The sequence below is a fragment of the Simochromis diagramma genome, unplaced genomic scaffold (genome assembly GCF_900408965.1).
Source record: "Simochromis diagramma unplaced genomic scaffold, fSimDia1.1 OVJJ01000367.1, whole genome shotgun sequence".
Classification (NCBI taxonomy): domain Eukaryota; kingdom Metazoa; phylum Chordata; class Actinopteri; order Cichliformes; family Cichlidae; genus Simochromis; species Simochromis diagramma.
Genome location: NW_024387288.1, coordinates 8,731 through 27,148, shown reverse-complemented (window position 1 = coordinate 27,148; position 18,418 = coordinate 8,731). Strand labels below are relative to the sequence as shown.

Here is an 18,418-nt window from a genome sequence, read left to right as displayed (position 1 = left end):
TTGTCTGTAGCCCTCCTGTAAATATTGATCCCTGTCCAGGATGATTACAGCGCTGCCTTTATCTGCTGGTTTTAAAATTATTGATTTGTTTTCTTTTAGTTCCTTTAGAGCTTTGATCTCATCTGCATTTAAATTTGGTTTAACGTGGCCAATGTGGAAATGGTTATTAAAATATTCATAGTCAGCCTTCACTAAGGTGGACACTTCCTGTGGAAGCTGACCTAATGGAGGAGACCACTCAGATTTAGGAGTGAAAGGCTGGGGTTCTGCATCAGACTTCTCCCCATAATGTATAGCCAACTTGATTCTCCTGTGATATTGTTGAATATCATGTTTACATTGTAATTTGAAATCTTTATTATGACCTATTGCAGGAATGAAGTTAAGACCCCTATTTAGGAGGTTCCGCTGGGCAGTAGAAGGTTTAAAATGCTTAGACAAGTTAACAACACCCGAACTTACCCCCTCCCTACCAGCTGGGCTCATGGGGATTCCACATTTACAAAGGCATTCCAGTGCCCCAACATATGCATAGCCGTTACGTCAGTCCAGTGGATGTTGTCCCTTCCTGTCTCGAACCTGTCAGTAGGAAGAGCCGGTATGTGGTTCACCAGACCTGTAATGAAAGTGTTTAAGTGTAGGAGTGTGTCCTGCTCACTCTGGGGCAGAGCTGAAGAGAAGTTCACAACTGGAACGTAGATGTCAGCTTCAGGAAATTCATTCTGGGCCGCCAGTAGTGCCTTTTTCAGTTCTGTGATTGGTGTGTTCTTGTCCCTTTGTGACCTATTGTTCAGGCCAAAAGATAAAACTATTGTTTCTACTTCTACGCTGGAAGTAGCCTTTTCTAGCAGGGCCTGTGCATGGCACCATTTTGCACCGGGGAAGCTGTCAATTTGTACGTTCTCCGCTGAAAAGGATGGGAGTGTGCTTACATTTGAGTCACCAATGATGAGTGATGATTTCCTGATATGTAGGCTCCAATCCTGCAGTTTCTTCTGCGTGTTTGGGTGTCTCGTGGGAAGGTTCGGATGTTCAGCAGGTGAAGCAGGTGCAGGGGGAGGAGACTGGGAGGATTCCTCCATTCTCCTCGTCTGGAGGCGGGTCTGCACGCAGGATTTCAGTCTGTCCTGTGTGGTGCGTGGCAGGCCGAGATGTGCAGTTGTGGAAGGTCCAGGCGCTGTTTTACTGTCCTTCATGGGCTTGGTGGGGATGGTGGCGTCCCCCTGAGTGAGGTCCATTACCTCGATCATTATGTCATCCCCCGGTTGCGGGGACTGAGTGGGCGGGGGTAGCTTCTCCTCAGAAGAGGTCGTGCGAAGCGCGGCGAGTACTCTCTCTACCCTCCGGTCTTTCGGTGACATTGGCATGGGTTCAGGAGGACTTTCATGGGGGGTGGGGGTGATGGGTCTTAGGTTGTCGTCCTCCTCCCCTTCGCGCTCTATGAAAGGTGACCAGTCACCTCTGATGGGGTCAGTCATGGTGGTCGCCGTCGCCGTGGTGACAGAGCGCGCTGCAGGTGGAGCATGTACCTGTGCGGTCACCGTTACGGCTCGGCTGGCTCTGGGTTGTGGTGCGGCAGGCTGTGGAGTTGGAGTTGGTTGCAACACTTCCGTCAGAGGTTCGGTCGAGTCGAATGTTATGAGGTCCTCTCTCACCCCTGGTTGTCGTGTCGGCTCGCTGGTCACGCGGCTCCGTCCTCTCGATTCGGTGTCCGCTCTCAGGTCTGCCAGTCTCGCTATGATGGCTGCCTGGGTCTGGTCCAGTGACTCCGGTCGGAGGCGGCGGCCCAGGTTGCGCTTGGCCCAAGATGACGCCACCTCAAAGGGTCCTTCCCAGTCCTGTTTGGGGAACTCAAAAAGGCGTTTCAGCTCCACCTCCATAGCCATAGAATAATGATCGCGGAGGATTAAGACTGCCGTGTATGCCCAATTCTTCGCATTACCCTCAATACGAGTCTGTGTTTGTTTGCTGGGCGCAGCTGGCTTAATGACAGTCATTAAATTCTGGGCAATTTTGTTCAGGGAGGGTGGATATTTGTCCCTTGAAACGTTTTTGAGGTGATGAATAGATTTGATGAGTCTGTGAATAATCCGCACTTTAGCTGAGAAGTCTGAGTCATCAGATGGTATGGCGTGTCTGGGAGGTTCAGGTTGTTCAAATCTGGCGCGTGTCACATACCGTCTGTCCCGTGCTTGTCCTCGGTCAGCCCGGCGCCTCAGCTCGGGTTGATCCCCGTGACGGGCAGCATAGCGGGTCGCAGTTGGTCGCTCTCTGCTCCGGCGCTGCCGCCATGTGTGAGGGATTTCTCTCTCCTCTCTCCGGTGGTGCCATCCACTCACCACTGAAGCGTAGGTCCGGCGTTGAGCGTGGGATGGGTAGCTTCGATCTCGGGCTCGCTCCTGTTCAAAACGGTGCCCCTGTTCCGGTCGATCACGGTGGCGGGCCGCATAGCGGACTGCCGCTGGCTGCTCTGCTCTCCGGTGTTGATGCCATGTCGGGTGAGCGTCGTGGGGAATTTCTCTTTCCTCACGGCGGTTACGTCCCCTCACCACCGATGCGTAGGTACGGCGCTCGGTGCGGGACGGGTAGCTGGTCCGTCGGGGAGATCTCTGGTCGCCCCTGAAGTCACGGCCGCTTCTCCGGTCTCTGCGATGGTGGACGACGGTCCAGTCGTCTTCTGGATGAAACGTGGGCATCTTTGCGGGCACACTTGTGGTCTCAGCTTAGACCAACGGTCGCTGGGGACCGTGCTAGCAGTATTAGAATGGCTGTGTGACCAAAAATGACGATAGTCCTCACGTTTGTTCAGTAAAAGAACGAGAGCTTTATTTTCGCTTATTGCAAAAAATGAAAGCAAACAAATTTACAAAATGTACAAAGAAATAAGCCAAAATCGCGACGTTTCGGTTCGCATGAACCTTCTTCAGGCTGGCTTATTCAAAGGATGAAGACAACATAACAAAACATCAGTTATAGTCCGTGTTGCCGGTGTGTACACTGCGCAAGTCCACATTCAAACTTTGCGGGTCTCTACAACCAATGAGAGGGGTTCTAGCTCCGTGCGTCAGAGGTCCCCTTAGAAAGATTCACATTGGTTGGTTGTTTACCCGTTTGTTGCGTTCAGGAGCATCTTGGCTCACAGTAATTTGTGAACAGAGGTATACACAATTTTCACATAATGTCACTCTCCATATGAGAGTTAACAGAAAAGTCACCACGAATAAATCGCGTCGATGATATATACAGTCAGAAAAAAATATATACACACACATATACACACACACCGGATGACAATAACTTGTGAATAGAAGTATACAGTATTTACATCAAGTTTCCCTCCATATGAGAGTTAGAAGAAAATCATTACAACTAGAATTATGTTGATGATATGTACAATTATCAAATATACACTCACATCACTGTGATCAGTCTATATCATGCTTCAGTGTAAGGACAGAGGGTCCCAAGAGTGGGTGGACAAGGGGCACGGGCCGGTTAGGAGAAGGAAAGATGGGGGCTCGATTGCCGAAGGCAATCGGGCACCAATGCTCAGGCCATCCTTGCTCCCGGCTCAAGGAACCATGTCCCTAACTCGGTGCCCTGAAAGAGGGATTATTTTAACATCCTGGGCATGAGGCTTCCACTGTGATGAGCTCCAGATGGGGGAGTGGGGGGGAGGAAAAGGGGGGGGGGGGGAACGAGAGAAAAGGGTCAGAGAGAGAGTGTGAGAGAGGGAGAGAGAGGAGGGGAAAGAGAGGGAAGGGGGGTGGAGTTTGGAGTTAAGGGTTATTCCAATATAGGGTTAAAAGTGGTTAGGTTTAGGATTGAATTCAGGGTTGGGCTTCAGGGATAAGGGTTAGGGTTAGGGTTAGGGGAAAACAAATTTGGGAGTCCGGTCCCCGAAGGGGGCCGGGCTCCAATGCACAGACCACACCTGTTCTCATCTCAGACGTTCAGGAGCCCCCAAAGAACAGCCCAAATGGCGTTCAAGGTGAGTTTGTGTGGAAAAGGTTTAAGGTGGTGGGGACCCCACTGAGGTTAAGTTTAGGGCCGAAATTGTCCTCTATATCGGGCCCACTAAGGTTAGGTTTAGGGCCTGTTTTAGGGATAAGGGGAATAGCCAAGAAGCTGATAGGGTGGTTAGGTTTAGGTCTGGGGTTGACTTTTGCATAGGGGCAAATATGGTTAGGTTTAGGGCCAAATTTACCTCCTGTATGGGGTCCACTGAGGTTAGGTTTAGGGCCAAATTTACCTCCTGTATGGGGTCCACTGAGGTTAGGTTTAGGGCCGGTTTCAGGGGTGGGATTCTCCTCAATTGTCCTCCACAGGAAACTGAAACATATCTCCTCAAACACAATAATTGTAAACATGAGGACAACAATAACAACTATATACAATGTCTTGGGTTTGGTTCACCTAAATCCCTTTTCATTGAGGCCTCTTGGGTGAACTGTGTCTAATTTTGCTATCCAGGTCTTTTCAGCTCTCCTCCTCAGCTGTGGTGTCCACCTCGGATTGAGCTGGATTGCCGTTGCTGTAAGAGAATCCCAGCCATGTGATAAAAAATGTTTTACCAGGTACGTGTGGGTGTTCTTTTTATGTAAAATGTTATGTCTGTGCTGAGTGAATCTAGTTAAGAGTGTGTTTCCCGTTTCGCCCACATATTGGATTCCACATCTCCTACAGCTGATCAAGTATACACAGTTTTTGGACCTCGGGGTCCCTTTGCACAAAGACAGAAAAACATTACCATTAGAATGGCTGCGCAACCATTTACGGTGCTGGAAAAATTGCCCCTGGTCTCTGCGTCTAGGCTCAGAGAGAGGCGGAACCTTTGCTTTAATCAGGAGATCATGTAAGTTTTTGTTTCTCCTGAAGGCTGCAATTACCTTATGATCTTGTAACATTTGTGTATCCTGAGCAAATTTCTGAAAATTGTTCTTGATGACTCTGACCATTTTGCAGGTGGAGGGGGCATATGTGACCACCAGTGGGAGGAGAGGAGAGACATCAATGGGTTTAATTTGCAGGTAAGAGTTGAAGCACTGTCTTAAGAAGGAGCGAGAGTACCCTCTAGTGGAGAGTGCTGAGAATAGGATTTTGACTGCTTTATCAAAATCAGTCCGCTGAGTACAGATTCGTTGGAATCTGAGTAACTGGGACTTGATTATGCCACCAAATGTGTGTTTAGGATGCAGGCTCGTTTTGAACAGAAGGGCATGTGTGTCTGTGGGCTTGAAAAAAACTTTTATATCCAATTTCTGGTCATTAAGGAAATTTGGGCCCTTGAATGTGGTTGTATCTAGAAAGTCAATTGAGGTTTTGTTGATAGTTGATTTTAGTTTAATGGAAGCATTGTGGTCATTAAGAGTCCTCAAAAACACTTCAAAATCTTGCTCTGAATGTTGCCAAATACCCCAGATGTCATCTAGGAATCGGTAATAGTGCAGCGGTTTTTTCACACACTTATTTAGGGCAGAGGTTTCCCACTCTGCCATAAAAATGTTGGCATACGCCGGGGCAAACTTTTTCCCCATGGCAGTCCCCTTTATCTGCAAATAGAAGTCTCCGTTAAACTCAAAATCATTCCTCATCAGATTGATTTCCAATAACTGTAACAGTTCCTTATCTGGTCTCTTCTTATCTGGATATTTTTGGAAAATTCTCCTAATGGAGTTGATTCCCTCCCCGATGTCTATGTTTGTATAAAGACTATCAATATCCATGGAGAACAGAAAAGAGTCAACGGGCACCTCTATTTGTTTGACCTTCTCAACAAAGTCATACGTGTCCTTTATATAGCTTGCGTGTCTTATGGACAAGGGATTCAGAAAATGGTCCAAGTATTCGGCTGTGTAATATGTCTCACTGTCACAGTCCGAGACAATAGGTCTACCTGGAGGGACCTGGAAAGGAATACTCCACTTAGTGGGCTCCTTATGGATTTTTGGAAGCATGTAAAAGAGTCTTCCCCGTGGTTCAGAGGACCCGAGTAAATAGTTCCTTTGCTTAATGTTGATGAATTTCTTTTGATGTAGATTATTAATAATTTTTTCCACTATTGGTATTGTTTCTAAATAGATCGGTTTTTTTAATTTCTTATAGTATGTTTTATCATTAAGTTGCCTGTAGCCCTCCTCCAGATATTGTTCTCTGTCGAGAATAACCACAGCACTACCTTTGTCTGCCGGTTTTATGATGATTTGTTTGTTCGTTTTCAATTCTGTCAGCGCTTTCGTTTCCTCTGATGTTAAATTGGGTTTAATGCGGTCTATATGGAATTGGTTCTGGAAGTATTCGTGGTCCGCTTTCACCAAGGTCAGTACCTGTGGTGGAAGCTGACCAATGGGCGGAGACCAGTCCGATTTTGGAGTGAAAGGCCGTGGTTCCGAATCGGTCTTATCTCTATAAAATATGGCCAATTTGACCCGTCTGTGATACTGTTGGATGTCATATTTACACTGTAGTCGTAAATTTCTATTGTAACCTTTCGTCGGTATAAAGGTAAGGCCTCTATTTAACAGGGTCCTCTGAGCAGTGGTAGGTTGAAATGTTTTAGACAAGTTCATCACACCATCAATTACATTCTTGTCACCACTCACCCCCTCCCACTGTACAGGGCTTATGGGGACTCTCCATTTAGGTACATCTCCCAGTGTTGTAGCATGGCTTCAGATGTACCATGTGACCAATGAATGTCATCACCTTCTGTGGTGAAAATGTCTGGAGTGAGGGCTGGGATGTGGTCCTTTAAGCCTGTAATAAAAGCGTTCAGGTGCAGTAATGTGTCTTGTTCTACCTGAGGAAGGGCAGAAGAAAAGTTAATTTCAGGCACAAAAATGTCAGCTTCAGGGAACTTTTCTCGAGCTGCTCTCAGTGCCCTTTTCAGCTCCAGTATTGGCACATTTTTGTCCCTTTGTGATCTATTGTTAATCCCAAAGGATAGGACCAGTGTTGTCACTGATGTGTCAGTGGTGGCTCTCTCCAGCAGATTCTCTGCATGCCACCATTTGGCTCCCGGGAAGCTGTCGATCTGCAGGCTGTCAGCTGCAAAAGGAGGAAGTCTGCTGACATTGGAATCGCCGACGATGATCCAAGGCTCCTTGATGTGTAGATGCCAGTCTTTCAGTTTCTTGCGGGTGTTGGGATGTCTTGTTGGGGTCCGCACCTGCTGTTCTGATGAGGCTGGTGAAGGAGGAGAAGACGATGGAGACGATTCCCCTGCTGTTCTTATTTGGAGTCGAGTCTGTACGCAGGAGTTTAGCCTGTCCAAGCTGCTGCGCCGTGGGCCCAGGTGAGTCACTCGTTGTGGTTCAGCCACTGTAGCTGTGTCATTTTGCTTTGTCTTTTTGGGGGTGGATTCCCCCTGTGTGAGGTCAAGCACCTCAGTGTTCATCTCCTCCACAGGTTGTGGTAGTTGGGTGGGGGGAGAAGGTGAAAGCTCCTGGATTGGAGTCTCTTGGGGTGCGACGAGGATCCTTTTCACTCTCTGGTCCCTCGGTGTCGCCGGAGTGGGTTCCGCCGGAGTGGGTTCTGACATTTGTGGAGTCTCTGGAGGAGCGGTGAGTGTCGGTTCGCTCTCTTTTTCTTGCTCCCTCTCAGAAAAGGGTGACCAATCTCCAATGACGTGGTCTGTCATTGTTGCAGATGTCGTCTTGGATGTGGTGATCGTAACCGGTGGCTCATGGACTTGTGCGGAAATGGTTATACTGCGGCCGGCCCCGGTCTGAGGTTGGGTGTGTTGTGTGTGCGAAACAGTTTGTTCTGTTACCTCAGTAAGGGGTTCAATAATGTCCAGTTGGCCCATTCTCTCATTCCCTTGTGGCTGTCTCACGGGTTCGCTGGCAGTAGTCATCTCCACCGTTTCAGTGGCTGCTCTGAACTCAGCCATCTTCACCATAATCTCTGCTCGGGCCTGCTCCAGGGATTCGGGTTGCAGGCGACGGCCCAGGTTCCTCTTGGCCCAGGACGTTGCTATCTCGAATGGGCCCCCCCAGTCCTGTATAGGGAACTCAGAGAGTGTCTTAATTTCTTTCTCTATGCTCTCCGTGTAGTGCTCACGAAGGATTAAAATGGCTGTATGGGCCCAGTTTCTCGCGTTTCCCTCAATCTTGGTCTGTGTCATTTTGTTGGGGATGGCTGGTTTAATCACAGTCATTAGATTGTGGGTTACTTTGTTCAGAGAGGGAGGATAATTGTCACTTGCCACATTTTTCAGATGGTGTACCGCTTTAATTAGTCTATGCATAATGCGAACCTTCACAGAAAAGTCAGGGTCATCTGATAATATTTTGTTGGCAGGGGGTCCAGCTCGTTCAGTTCGGGTGGGTTTTACGTACCGATTGTTCTGAGTTGTTCTCTGTTCAAATCGGCGGTCCCGTCCGGTCCGATTACTCTGCCGGGCTGCGTGGCGGTCTGTTGCCGGTTGCTCTCTTCTCCGGCTCCGCTGTGGTGCGTAAAAGAGATCTGGTTCACCGTAGCGGTGCTCTCCTCTCCCGACCGATGCATACATCCTCCGGTTATCCCGAGATGGGAAGCTGTTATGCCGGGATGATCTGCGTCTGTTCGCCCCAGTCGTCCAGCCGTCATTTCCTCTCTGATCCCAATTGTCCTGAGCTGTTATCTGTTGAAATCGCCGGTCCCGTCCGGTCCAACTTGCCTGTCGGGCTGTGTAGTGGTCTGTCGCCGGTCGTTCTCTCATTCGGCTCCGCTGAGGTGCGTGAAAGAGATCTGGTTCGCCGTAGCGGTGTTCACCTCTCACCACCGATGCATAAGTTCTCCGGTTGTCTCGAGGCGGAGAAGGAGAAATGTTCCGTCGGGGTGATCTGTGTCTGCCCGCCCCAGACGTCCACATTCGGCTCCGGTGTGGTGCGTGAAAGAGATCGGACTCATCGTAGCGGTGCTCACCTCTCACGACCGATGCATACGTCCTCCGGCTGTCCCGAGAGGGAGAAATGTTCCGTCGGGGCGATCTGCGTCTGCCCGTCCCGGCCGTCCAGCCGCGGTCTCCTCTCCGGTCCCCGCGCCGCCGAACAACGGTCCACTGTTCATCCGTAGCAAATGTGGGCATGGTTGTGTCCACTGATATCCTTAGCAGTGTCGTGTGGTCACTTTTGACCGTACTGATAATGCTGGTTGGTTCTGTGCTAACGGATCACTCGTACTACTGACTTATGGATACTGAGCGTTTTATTATTGCTCAAACTCAATAAATCAGAAAATACATACATACAGAAAAAGCCAAAGTCGCGACGTTTCGGTTTTTGATAAACCTTCTTCAGGCTGGCTTGTAAAAGAAGCAAAAAAGTCCATATAACAGTGTCCGGTGAAGATTGTGTGCCGTACCAGAAACGTTCATACAGGTTGTATGTGGATCGGACAACACTTCCCAGAATGACTAGGGTACCCGGGCATTTTTTGAAACAGTCAGTAGTCCACCCATTGGTGTGGCCCGCAGTCTCAGCCCGATCGGGGCTCTGATTGGTCGCGCCCATGAATGCTGCTTTCACGGACCTCTGGAAAACTGACATGTCAGCGAACAAGGTGTAGATTCCCATCCCGAAACATGGGTGTGGAAAATGGCCGGACTCAGTCTTTTTAACATGTACAATTGTTCAATACACATTCAATATGAAATATAATACAATACAGTTCAATGTCCTGTCATGTCTCTCATTCAAGGAAGAGCAATTTCAGATTGGTAATGTACCCTTTGTGCATAGAACGAGTTCAAACAGTCCAGTGAAAAGTCCCAGTGAGTGTACATAGTATTGATATGGCACATTGCCTGTTAACAATACACAATAACAGATCTGTGAGGGTCCAATGCCCTCCACAAAGGGATTAAAAGGGCAGTAGTGGTTTCAATTGAAAAACATGAGTATGCGATATCCCTCAGTATATATTTGTTGTTCTGACCTTATGACCTTTGACATTCACACAGGTTTTTTGGAAAAAAAACATTGCATAAGTGGATGTTTCTCTCTCTTCCCGTTAGGGCCTAGCCATGGGGGGCCCCGGAGACACCCAAGTGAGCGGACAGGCGGCACGGGCCGGTTAGGGGAAAACAAATTTGGGAGTCCGGTCCCCGAAGGGGGCCGGGCTCCAATGCACAGACCACACCTGTTCTCATCTCAGACGTTCAGGAGCCCCCAAAGAACAGCCCAAATGGCGTTCAAGGTGAGTTTGTGTGAAAAAGGTTTAAGGTGGTGGGGACCCCACTGAGGTTAAGCTTAGGGCCGAAATTGTCCCTTATGTTGGGCCCACTGAGGTTAGGTTTAGGGCCTGTTTTAGGGGTAAGGGGAATAGCCAAGAAGTTGATAGGATGGTTAGGTTTAGGTCTGGGGTTGACTTTTGCATAGGGGCAAATACGGTTAGGTTTAGGGCCAAATTTACCTCCTGCATGGGGTCCACTGAGGTTAGGTTTAGGGCCGGTTTCAGGGGTGGGGTTCTCCTCAACTGTCCTACACAGGAAACTGAAACATATCTCCTCAAACACAATAAATGTAAACATGGGAGTCACAATAACAACTATATACAATGTCTTGGGTTTGGTTCATCTAAATCCCTTTTCATTGAGGCCTCTTGGGTGAACCGTGTCTAATTTGGCTATCCAGGTCTTTTCAGCTCTCCTCCTCAGCTGTGATGTCCACCTCGGATTGAGCTGGATAGCAGTTGCTGTAACAGAGTCCCAGCCATGTGATAAAAAATGTTTTACCAGGTATGTGTGAGTGTTCTTTTTATGTAAAATGTTATATCTGTGCTGAGTGAATCTAATTAAGAGTGTGTTTCCCGTTTCGCCCACATATTGGATTCCACATTTCTTACAGCTGATTAAGTATACACAGTTCTTGGATCTTGGGGTACCTTTACACAAGGACAGAAAAACATTGCCATTAGAATGACTGCGCAACCATTTACGGTGCTGGAAAAATTGCCCCTGGTCTCTGCGTCTAGGCTCAGAGAGAGGCGGAACCTTTGCTTTAATCAGGAGATCATGTAAGTTTTTATTTCTCCTGAAGGCTGCAATTACCTTATGATCTTGTAACATTTGTGTATCCTGAGCAAATTTCTGAAAATTGTTCTTGATGACTCTGACCATTTTGCAGGTGGAGGGGGCATATGTGACCACCAGTGGGAGGAGAGGAGAGACATCAATGGGTTTAATTTGCAGGTAAGAGTTGAAGCACTGTCTTAAGAAGGAGCGAGAGTACCCTCTAGTGGAGAGTGCTGAGAATAGGATTTTGACTGCTTTATCAAAATCAGTCCGCTGAGTACAGATTCGTTGGAATCTGAGTAACTGGGACTTGATTATGCCACCAAATGTGTGTTTAGGATGCAGGCTCGTTTTGAACAGAAGGGCATGTGTGTCTGTGGGCTTGAAAAAAACTTTTATATCCAATTTCTGGTCATTAAGGAAATTTGGGCCCTTGAATGTGGTTGTATCTAGAAAGTCAATTGAGGTTTTGTTGATAGTTGATTTTAGTTTAATGGAAGCATTGTGGTCATTAAGAGTCCTCAAAAACACTTCAAAATCTTGCTCTGAATGTTGCCAAATACCCCAGATGTCATCTAGGAATCGGTAATAGTGCAGCGGTTTTTTCACACACTTATTTAGGGCAGAGGTTTCCCACTCTGCCATAAAAATGTTGGCATACGCCGGGGCAAACTTTTTCCCCATGGCAGTCCCCTTTATCTGCAAATAGAAGTCTCCGTTAAACTCAAAATCATTCCTCATCAGATTGATTTCCAATAACTGTAACAGTTCCTTATCTGGTCTCTTCTTATCTGGATATTTTTGGAAAATTCTCCTAATGGAGTTGATTCCCTCCCCGATGTCTATGTTTGTATAAAGACTATCAATATCCATGGAGAACAGAAAAGAGTCAACGGGCACCTCTATTTGTTTGACCTTCTCAACAAAGTCATACGTGTCCTTTATATAGCTTGCGTGTCTTATGGACAAGGGATTCAGAAAATGGTCCAAGTATTCGGCTGTGTAATATGTCTCACTGTCACAGTCCGAGACAATAGGTCTACCTGGAGGGACCTGGAAAGGAATACTCCACTTAGTGGGCTCCTTATGGATTTTTGGAAGCATGTAAAAGAGTCTTCCCCGTGGTTCAGAGGACCCGAGTAAATAGTTCCTTTGCTTAATGTTGATGAATTTCTTTTGATGTAGATTATTAATAATTTTTTCCACTATTGGTATTGTTTCTAAATAGATCGGTTTTTTTAATTTCTTATAGTATGTTTTATCATTAAGTTGCCTGTAGCCCTCCTCCAGATATTGTTCTCTGTCGAGAATAACCACAGCACTACCTTTGTCTGCCGGTTTTATGATGATTTGTTTGTTCGTTTTCAATTCTGTCAGCGCTTTCGTTTCCTCTGATGTTAAATTGGGTTTAATGCGGTCTATATGGAATTGGTTCTGGAAGTATTCGTGGTCCGCTTTCACCAAGGTCAGTACCTGTGGTGGAAGCTGACCAATGGGCGGAGACCAGTCCGATTTTGGAGTGAAAGGCCGTGGTTCCGAATCGGTCTTATCTCTATAAAATATGGCCAATTTGACCCGTCTGTGATACTGTTGGATGTCATATTTACACTGTAGTCGTAAATTTCTATTGTAACCTTTCGTCGGTATAAAGGTAAGGCCTCTATTTAACAGGGTCCTCTGAGCAGTGGTAGGTTGAAATGTTTTAGACAAGTTCATCACACCATCAATTACATTCTTGTCACCACTCACCCCCTCCCACTGTACAGGGCTTATGGGGACTCTCCATTTAGGTACATCTCCCAGTGTTGTAGCATGGCTTCAGATGTACCATGTGACCAATGAATGTCATCACCTTCTGTGGTGAAAATGTCTGGAGTGAGGGCTGGGATGTGGTCCTTTAAGCCTGTAATAAAAGCGTTCAGGTGCAGTAATGTGTCTTGTTCTACCTGAGGAAGGGCAGAAGAAAAGTTAATTTCAGGCACAAAAATGTCAGCTTCAGGGAACTTTTCTCGAGCTGCTCTCAGTGCCCTTTTCAGCTCCAGTATTGGCACATTTTTGTCCCTTTGTGATCTATTGTTAATCCCAAAGGATAGGACCAGTGTTGTCACTGATGTGTCAGTGGTGGCTCTCTCCAGCAGATTCTCTGCATGCCACCATTTGGCTCCCGGGAAGCTGTCGATCTGCAGGCTGTCAGCTGCAAAAGGAGGAAGTCTGCTGACATTGGAATCGCCGACGATGATCCAAGGCTCCTTGATGTGTAGATGCCAGTCTTTCAGTTTCTTGCGGGTGTTGGGATGTCTTGTTGGGGTCCGCACCTGCTGTTCTGATGAGGCTGGTGAAGGAGGAGAAGACGATGGAGACGATTCCCCTGCTGTTCTTATTTGGAGTCGAGTCTGTACGCAGGAGTTTAGCCTGTCCAAGCTGCTGCGCCGTGGGCCCAGGTGAGTCACTCGTTGTGGTTCAGCCACTGTAGCTGTGTCATTTTGCTTTGTCTTTTTGGGGGTGGATTCCCCCTGTGTGAGGTCAAGCACCTCAGTGTTCATCTCCTCCACAGGTTGTGGTAGTTGGGTGGGGGGAGAAGGTGAAAGCTCCTGGATTGGAGTCTCTTGGGGTGCGACGAGGATCCTTTTCACTCTCTGGTCCCTCGGTGTCGCCGGAGTGGGTTCCGCCGGAGTGGGTTCTGGCATTTGTGGAGTCTCTGGAGGAGCGGTGAGTGTCGGTTCGCTCTCTTTTTCTTGCTCCCTCTCAGAAAAGGGTGACCAATCTCCAATGACGTGGTCTGTCATTGTTGCAGATGTCGTCTTGGATGTGGTGATCGTAACCGGTGGCTCATGGACCTGTGCAGAAATGGTTATACTGCGGCCGGCCCCGGTCTGAGGTTGGGTGTGTTGTGTGTGCGAAACAGTTTGTTCTGTTACCTCAGTAAGGGGTTCAATAATGTCCAGTTGGCCCATTCTCTCATTCCCCTGTGGCTGTCTCACGGGTTCGCTGGCAGTAGTCATCTCCACCGTTCCAGTGGCTGCCCTGAGCTCAGCCATCTTCACCATAATCTCTGCTCGGGCCTGCTCCAGGGATTCGGGTTGCAGGCGACGGCCCAGGTTCCTCTTGGCCCAGGACGTTGCTATCTCGAATGGGCCCCCCCAGTCCTGTATAGGGAACTCAGAGAGTGTCTTAATTTCCTTCTCTATGCTCTCCGTGTAGTGCTCTCGAAGGATTAAAATGGCTGTATGAGCCCAGTTTCTCGCGTTTCCCTCAATCTTGGTCTGTGTCATTTTGTTGGGGATGGCTGGTTTAATCACAGTCATTAGATTGTGGGTTACTTTGTTCAGAGAGGGAGGATAATTGTCACTTGCCACATTTTTCAGATGGTGTACCGCTTTAATTAGTCTGTGCATAATGCGAACCTTCACAGAAAAGTCAGGGTCATCTGATAATATTTTATTAGCAGGGGGTCCAGCTCGTTCAGATCGGGTGGGTTTTACGTACCGATTGTTCTGAGTTGTTCTCTGTTCAAATCGGCGGTCCCGTCCGGTCCGATTACTCTGTCGGGCTGCGTGGCGGTCTGTTGCCGGTTGCTCTCCTCTCCGGCTCCGCTGTGGTGCGTGAAAGAGATCCGGTTCACCATAGCGGTGCTCACCTCTCCCGATCGATGCATACATCCTCCGGTTATCCCGAGATGGGAAGCTGTTATGCCGGGATGATCTGCGTCTGTTCGCCCCAGACGTCCAGCCGCGATCTCCTCCCTGGTCCCAATTGTCCTGAGCTGTTCTCTGTTCAAATCGTCGGTCCCGTCCGGTCCAACTTGCCTGTCGAGCTGCGTAGCGGTCTGTCGCCGGTCGTTCTCTCATTCGGCTCCGGTGTGATGTGTGAAAGAGATCTGATTCATCGTAGCGGTGCTCACCTCTCACGACCGCTGCATAAGACCTCCGGCTGTCCCGAGGCGGAGAAGGAGAAATGTTCCGTCGGGGCGATCTGTGTCTGCCCGCCCCAGACGTCCACATTCGGCTCCGGTGTGGTGCGTGAAAGAGATCTGATTCATCGTAGCGGTGCTCACCTCTCACGACCGCTGCATAAGACCTCCGGCTGTCCCGAGGTGGAGAAATGTTCCGTCGGGGCGATCTGCGTCTGCCCGACCCGGCCGTCCAGCCGCGATCTCCTCTCTGGTCTCTGCGCCGCCGAACAACGGTCCACTGTTCATCCGTAGCAAATGTGGGCATGGTTGTGTCCACTGATGCCCTTAGCAGTATCGTGTGGTCACTTTTGACCGTGCTGATAATGCTGGTTGGTTCTGTGCTAACGGATCACTCGTACTACTGACTTATGGTTACTGAGCGTTTTATTATTGCTCAACCTAAATAAATCAGAAAATATATACATACAAAGCAAGCCAAAGTCGCGACGTTTCGGTTTTTGATAAACCTTCTTCAGGCTGGCTTGTAAAATAAGCAAAAAAGTCCATATAATAGTGTCCGGTGCAGATTGTGTGCCGTACCAGAAACGTTCATACAGGTTGTGTGTGGATCGGACAACACTTCCCAGAATGACTAGGGTACCCGGGCATTTTTTGAAACAGTCAGTAGTCCACCCATTGGTGTGGCCCGCAGTCTCAGCCCGATCGGGGCTCTGATTGGTCGCGCCCATGAATGCTGCTTTCACGGACCTCTGGAAAACTGACATGTCAGCGAACATGGTGTAGATTCCCATCCCGAAACATGGGTGTGGAAAATGGCCAGACTCAGCCTTTTTAACATGTACAATTGTTCAATACACATTCAATATAAAATATAATACAATACAGTTCAATGTCCTGTCATGTCTCTCATTCAAGGAAAAGCAATTTGAAATTGGTAATGTACCATTTGTACATAAAATGAGTTCAAGCAGGCAGTGAAAAGTCCCAGTGAGTGTACATAGTATTGATATGGCACATTGCCTGTTAATAATCCACAATAACAGATCTGTGAGGGTCCAATGCCCTCCACAAAGGGATTAAAAAGGCAGTAGTGGTTTCAATTGAAAAACATGAGTATGCGATATCCCTCAGTATATATTTGTTGTTCTGACCTTATGACCTCTGACATTCACACAGTTTTTTTTGGAAAAAACAAACAATGAATGCACAAGTGGATGTTTCTCTCCCTTCCCGTTAGGGCATAGCCATGGGGGGCCCCGGAGACACCCAAGTGAGCGGACAGGCGGCACGGGCCGGTTAGGGGAAAACAAATTTGGGAGTCCGGTCCCCGAAGGGGGCCGGGCTCCAATGCACAGACCACACCTGTTCTCATCTCAGACGTTCAGGAGCCCCAAAGTACACCCCAAATGGAGTTTAAGGTGAGTTTGTGTGAAAAAGGTTTAAGGTGGTGGGGACCCCACTGAGGTTAAGCTTAGGGCCGAAATTGTCCCTTATGTTGGGCCCACTGAGGTTAGGTTTAGGGCCTGTTTTAGGGGTAAGGGGAATAGCCAAGAAGTTGATAGGATGGTTAGGTTTAGGTCTGGGGTTGACTTTTGCATAGGGGCAAATACGGTTAGGTTTAGGGCCAAATTTACCTCCTGCATGGGGTCCACTGAGGTTAGGTTTAGGGGGTTAGGGTTAGGGGGTTAGGACGTGGGTTACGGCCCCGTCCCCCCTGGGGAGGACCGAGGTATGCGCGGTCCTTCCCTCCTGGGCCCCTCCCTCCCCGGTCCCAAGAAGACCAGTCCTGGTCTCGAGATTGGGGTCGATAAGTATCGGGCCGCATACGGGAGCGACCCCTCCTCCCATAGCGGACCTGCTGCCACCCTTCATCAGCCATGATGGAGGGCTAGTTAAGATTTTTCAATATTTTTTTGTTGTTTTGTTGTGTTTTTTACTTTTTTTTATTTTTTTATTTTTTATAAAAACAAAAAAACCAAAAAAAATCAACAAAGAAAATAAAACTCTGAAAAACTAAAAATGCCCTGAAAAAGGTTCAAAAAAAATTAATAATCGTGTGCCACTGTGGCGACGTTTCGACCAATTGTGGTCTTCTTCAGGCCTGGGCACACTAAAAACTAAAATAAGTCTGCTGCAGAAAGAGCGACTGTCTTCGTTGAAGGGCAGCGAAAGAATGAGCCTGGCCTGCAGGCTCACCCCTTAAATAAGCTCTGGCTCCGCCCCCACGGCTTCTGAAGTTTAAACAAAAAGAAAAAGAAAAAGAAAAAGAAAACCCCACAGTCCAAATGAATTTAAACGTTTTTAAACCTTACCCACAGTATTTTAATGAATTAAAACCACACCATATGAACTTACATGAACTAAATGGTGCGTATAAAAAATAAATTTACTATTTACAGAAAACTTTTTAAACTCAATATTTACACAACCATGACAAGTATTTATCTATTTTTTAATTTTTTAATTTTTTAATTTTTATTTTTTTATCTTTTTACCTATTTATTACCAAGTATTTAACAAAATTAGTGGGGATGGGGGAAGGGGATGGGACTAGGGTTAGGAACAGGAGTAGGAATAGGGAAGGGGATCAGGGTTAGGATATAGGACAGGGGTTGGGACGATAGGTTAGGGTTAGGGCTAGGAGTGGGAAGGTGGTTAGGGTTAGGGTAAGGAAACAGGATAGGGGATAGGGTTAGGATTAGGAACAGGGGAATGGTTAGGGTTAGGGTAAGGGAAAAGGATAGGGGTTAGGATGGGTTGGGGTTAGGACTAGGAACAGGGAAAGGGTTAGGATTAGGGTAAGGGAAGCAGGTGGGAACAGGAATCGGGAACGGGGTTAGGATAGGAAATGGGGTCAGGACAGGGAATGGGGTAGGAACAGGAATGGGGAAGGGATTGGGACAGGGGTAAGGAAATAGGATGGGGTTAGGGCAGAATCAACCGTAAGCCAGGCTCATAGGCCGGACAAGTTTCGGTCTTGGCCTTCAAACTAAACTCACTGCCATTTAAGGTTCAGGCCAAGTGGCTCCTTCGTGTCCAACCAGTAAATCCACCGTCTTTCCTTGGCCTTCCGCTCCCTATGTGTCCAAGTCACATTACTCTGAATTCCCGCAATCCGAAGTGCTCGGAATCCGTGTGAAATAAAATGTCTAACCAAGGGAGTCTGGGTTTGTTTTTTGTGTAGAATGTTATACTTATGTTGCCACATCCTCATCCTGATCGTGTTCCTTGTCTCACCAACATACTTCATTTCACATTTTGTACAAAAAATCAAATAAACCACATTTTTGGTTAGTGGTGAAAAACCTTGTGTCAATTTAAACATCCTTTTGGTCGTCGAATTTTTGACATATTTCAGTGAGCAAAAGGTCTCCATGTGTCCATGGGACCGCTCTTTCAAAGATTTGAGCCTTGCTCTGACTAAAAGGTCTTTTAGATTTTTATTCTTCCTATATGCTGAAATGACCTCATAATCACTCAACAGCCCCGTATTACCCAGAATTGTCTCA

General features: G+C 47.6%; 1 protein-coding gene across 1 annotated transcript; it reads right to left on the bottom strand.

Moving 5' to 3' along the window:
* Positions 1–453: 453 nt before the first annotated feature.
* On the bottom strand, positions 454–3,408 carry LOC120716328. Its single transcript, XM_040003829.1, has 2 exons — positions 2,529–3,408; positions 454–2,315 (listed from the first exon to the last, which is right to left on the bottom strand). Exons 1-2 carry the CDS (start codon positions 2,694–2,696, stop codon positions 483–485), a joined length of 2,001 nt encoding a protein of 666 aa, XP_039859763.1. The 5' UTR covers positions 2,697–3,408; the 3' UTR covers positions 454–482.
* Positions 3,409–18,418: the final 15,010 nt, after the last annotated feature.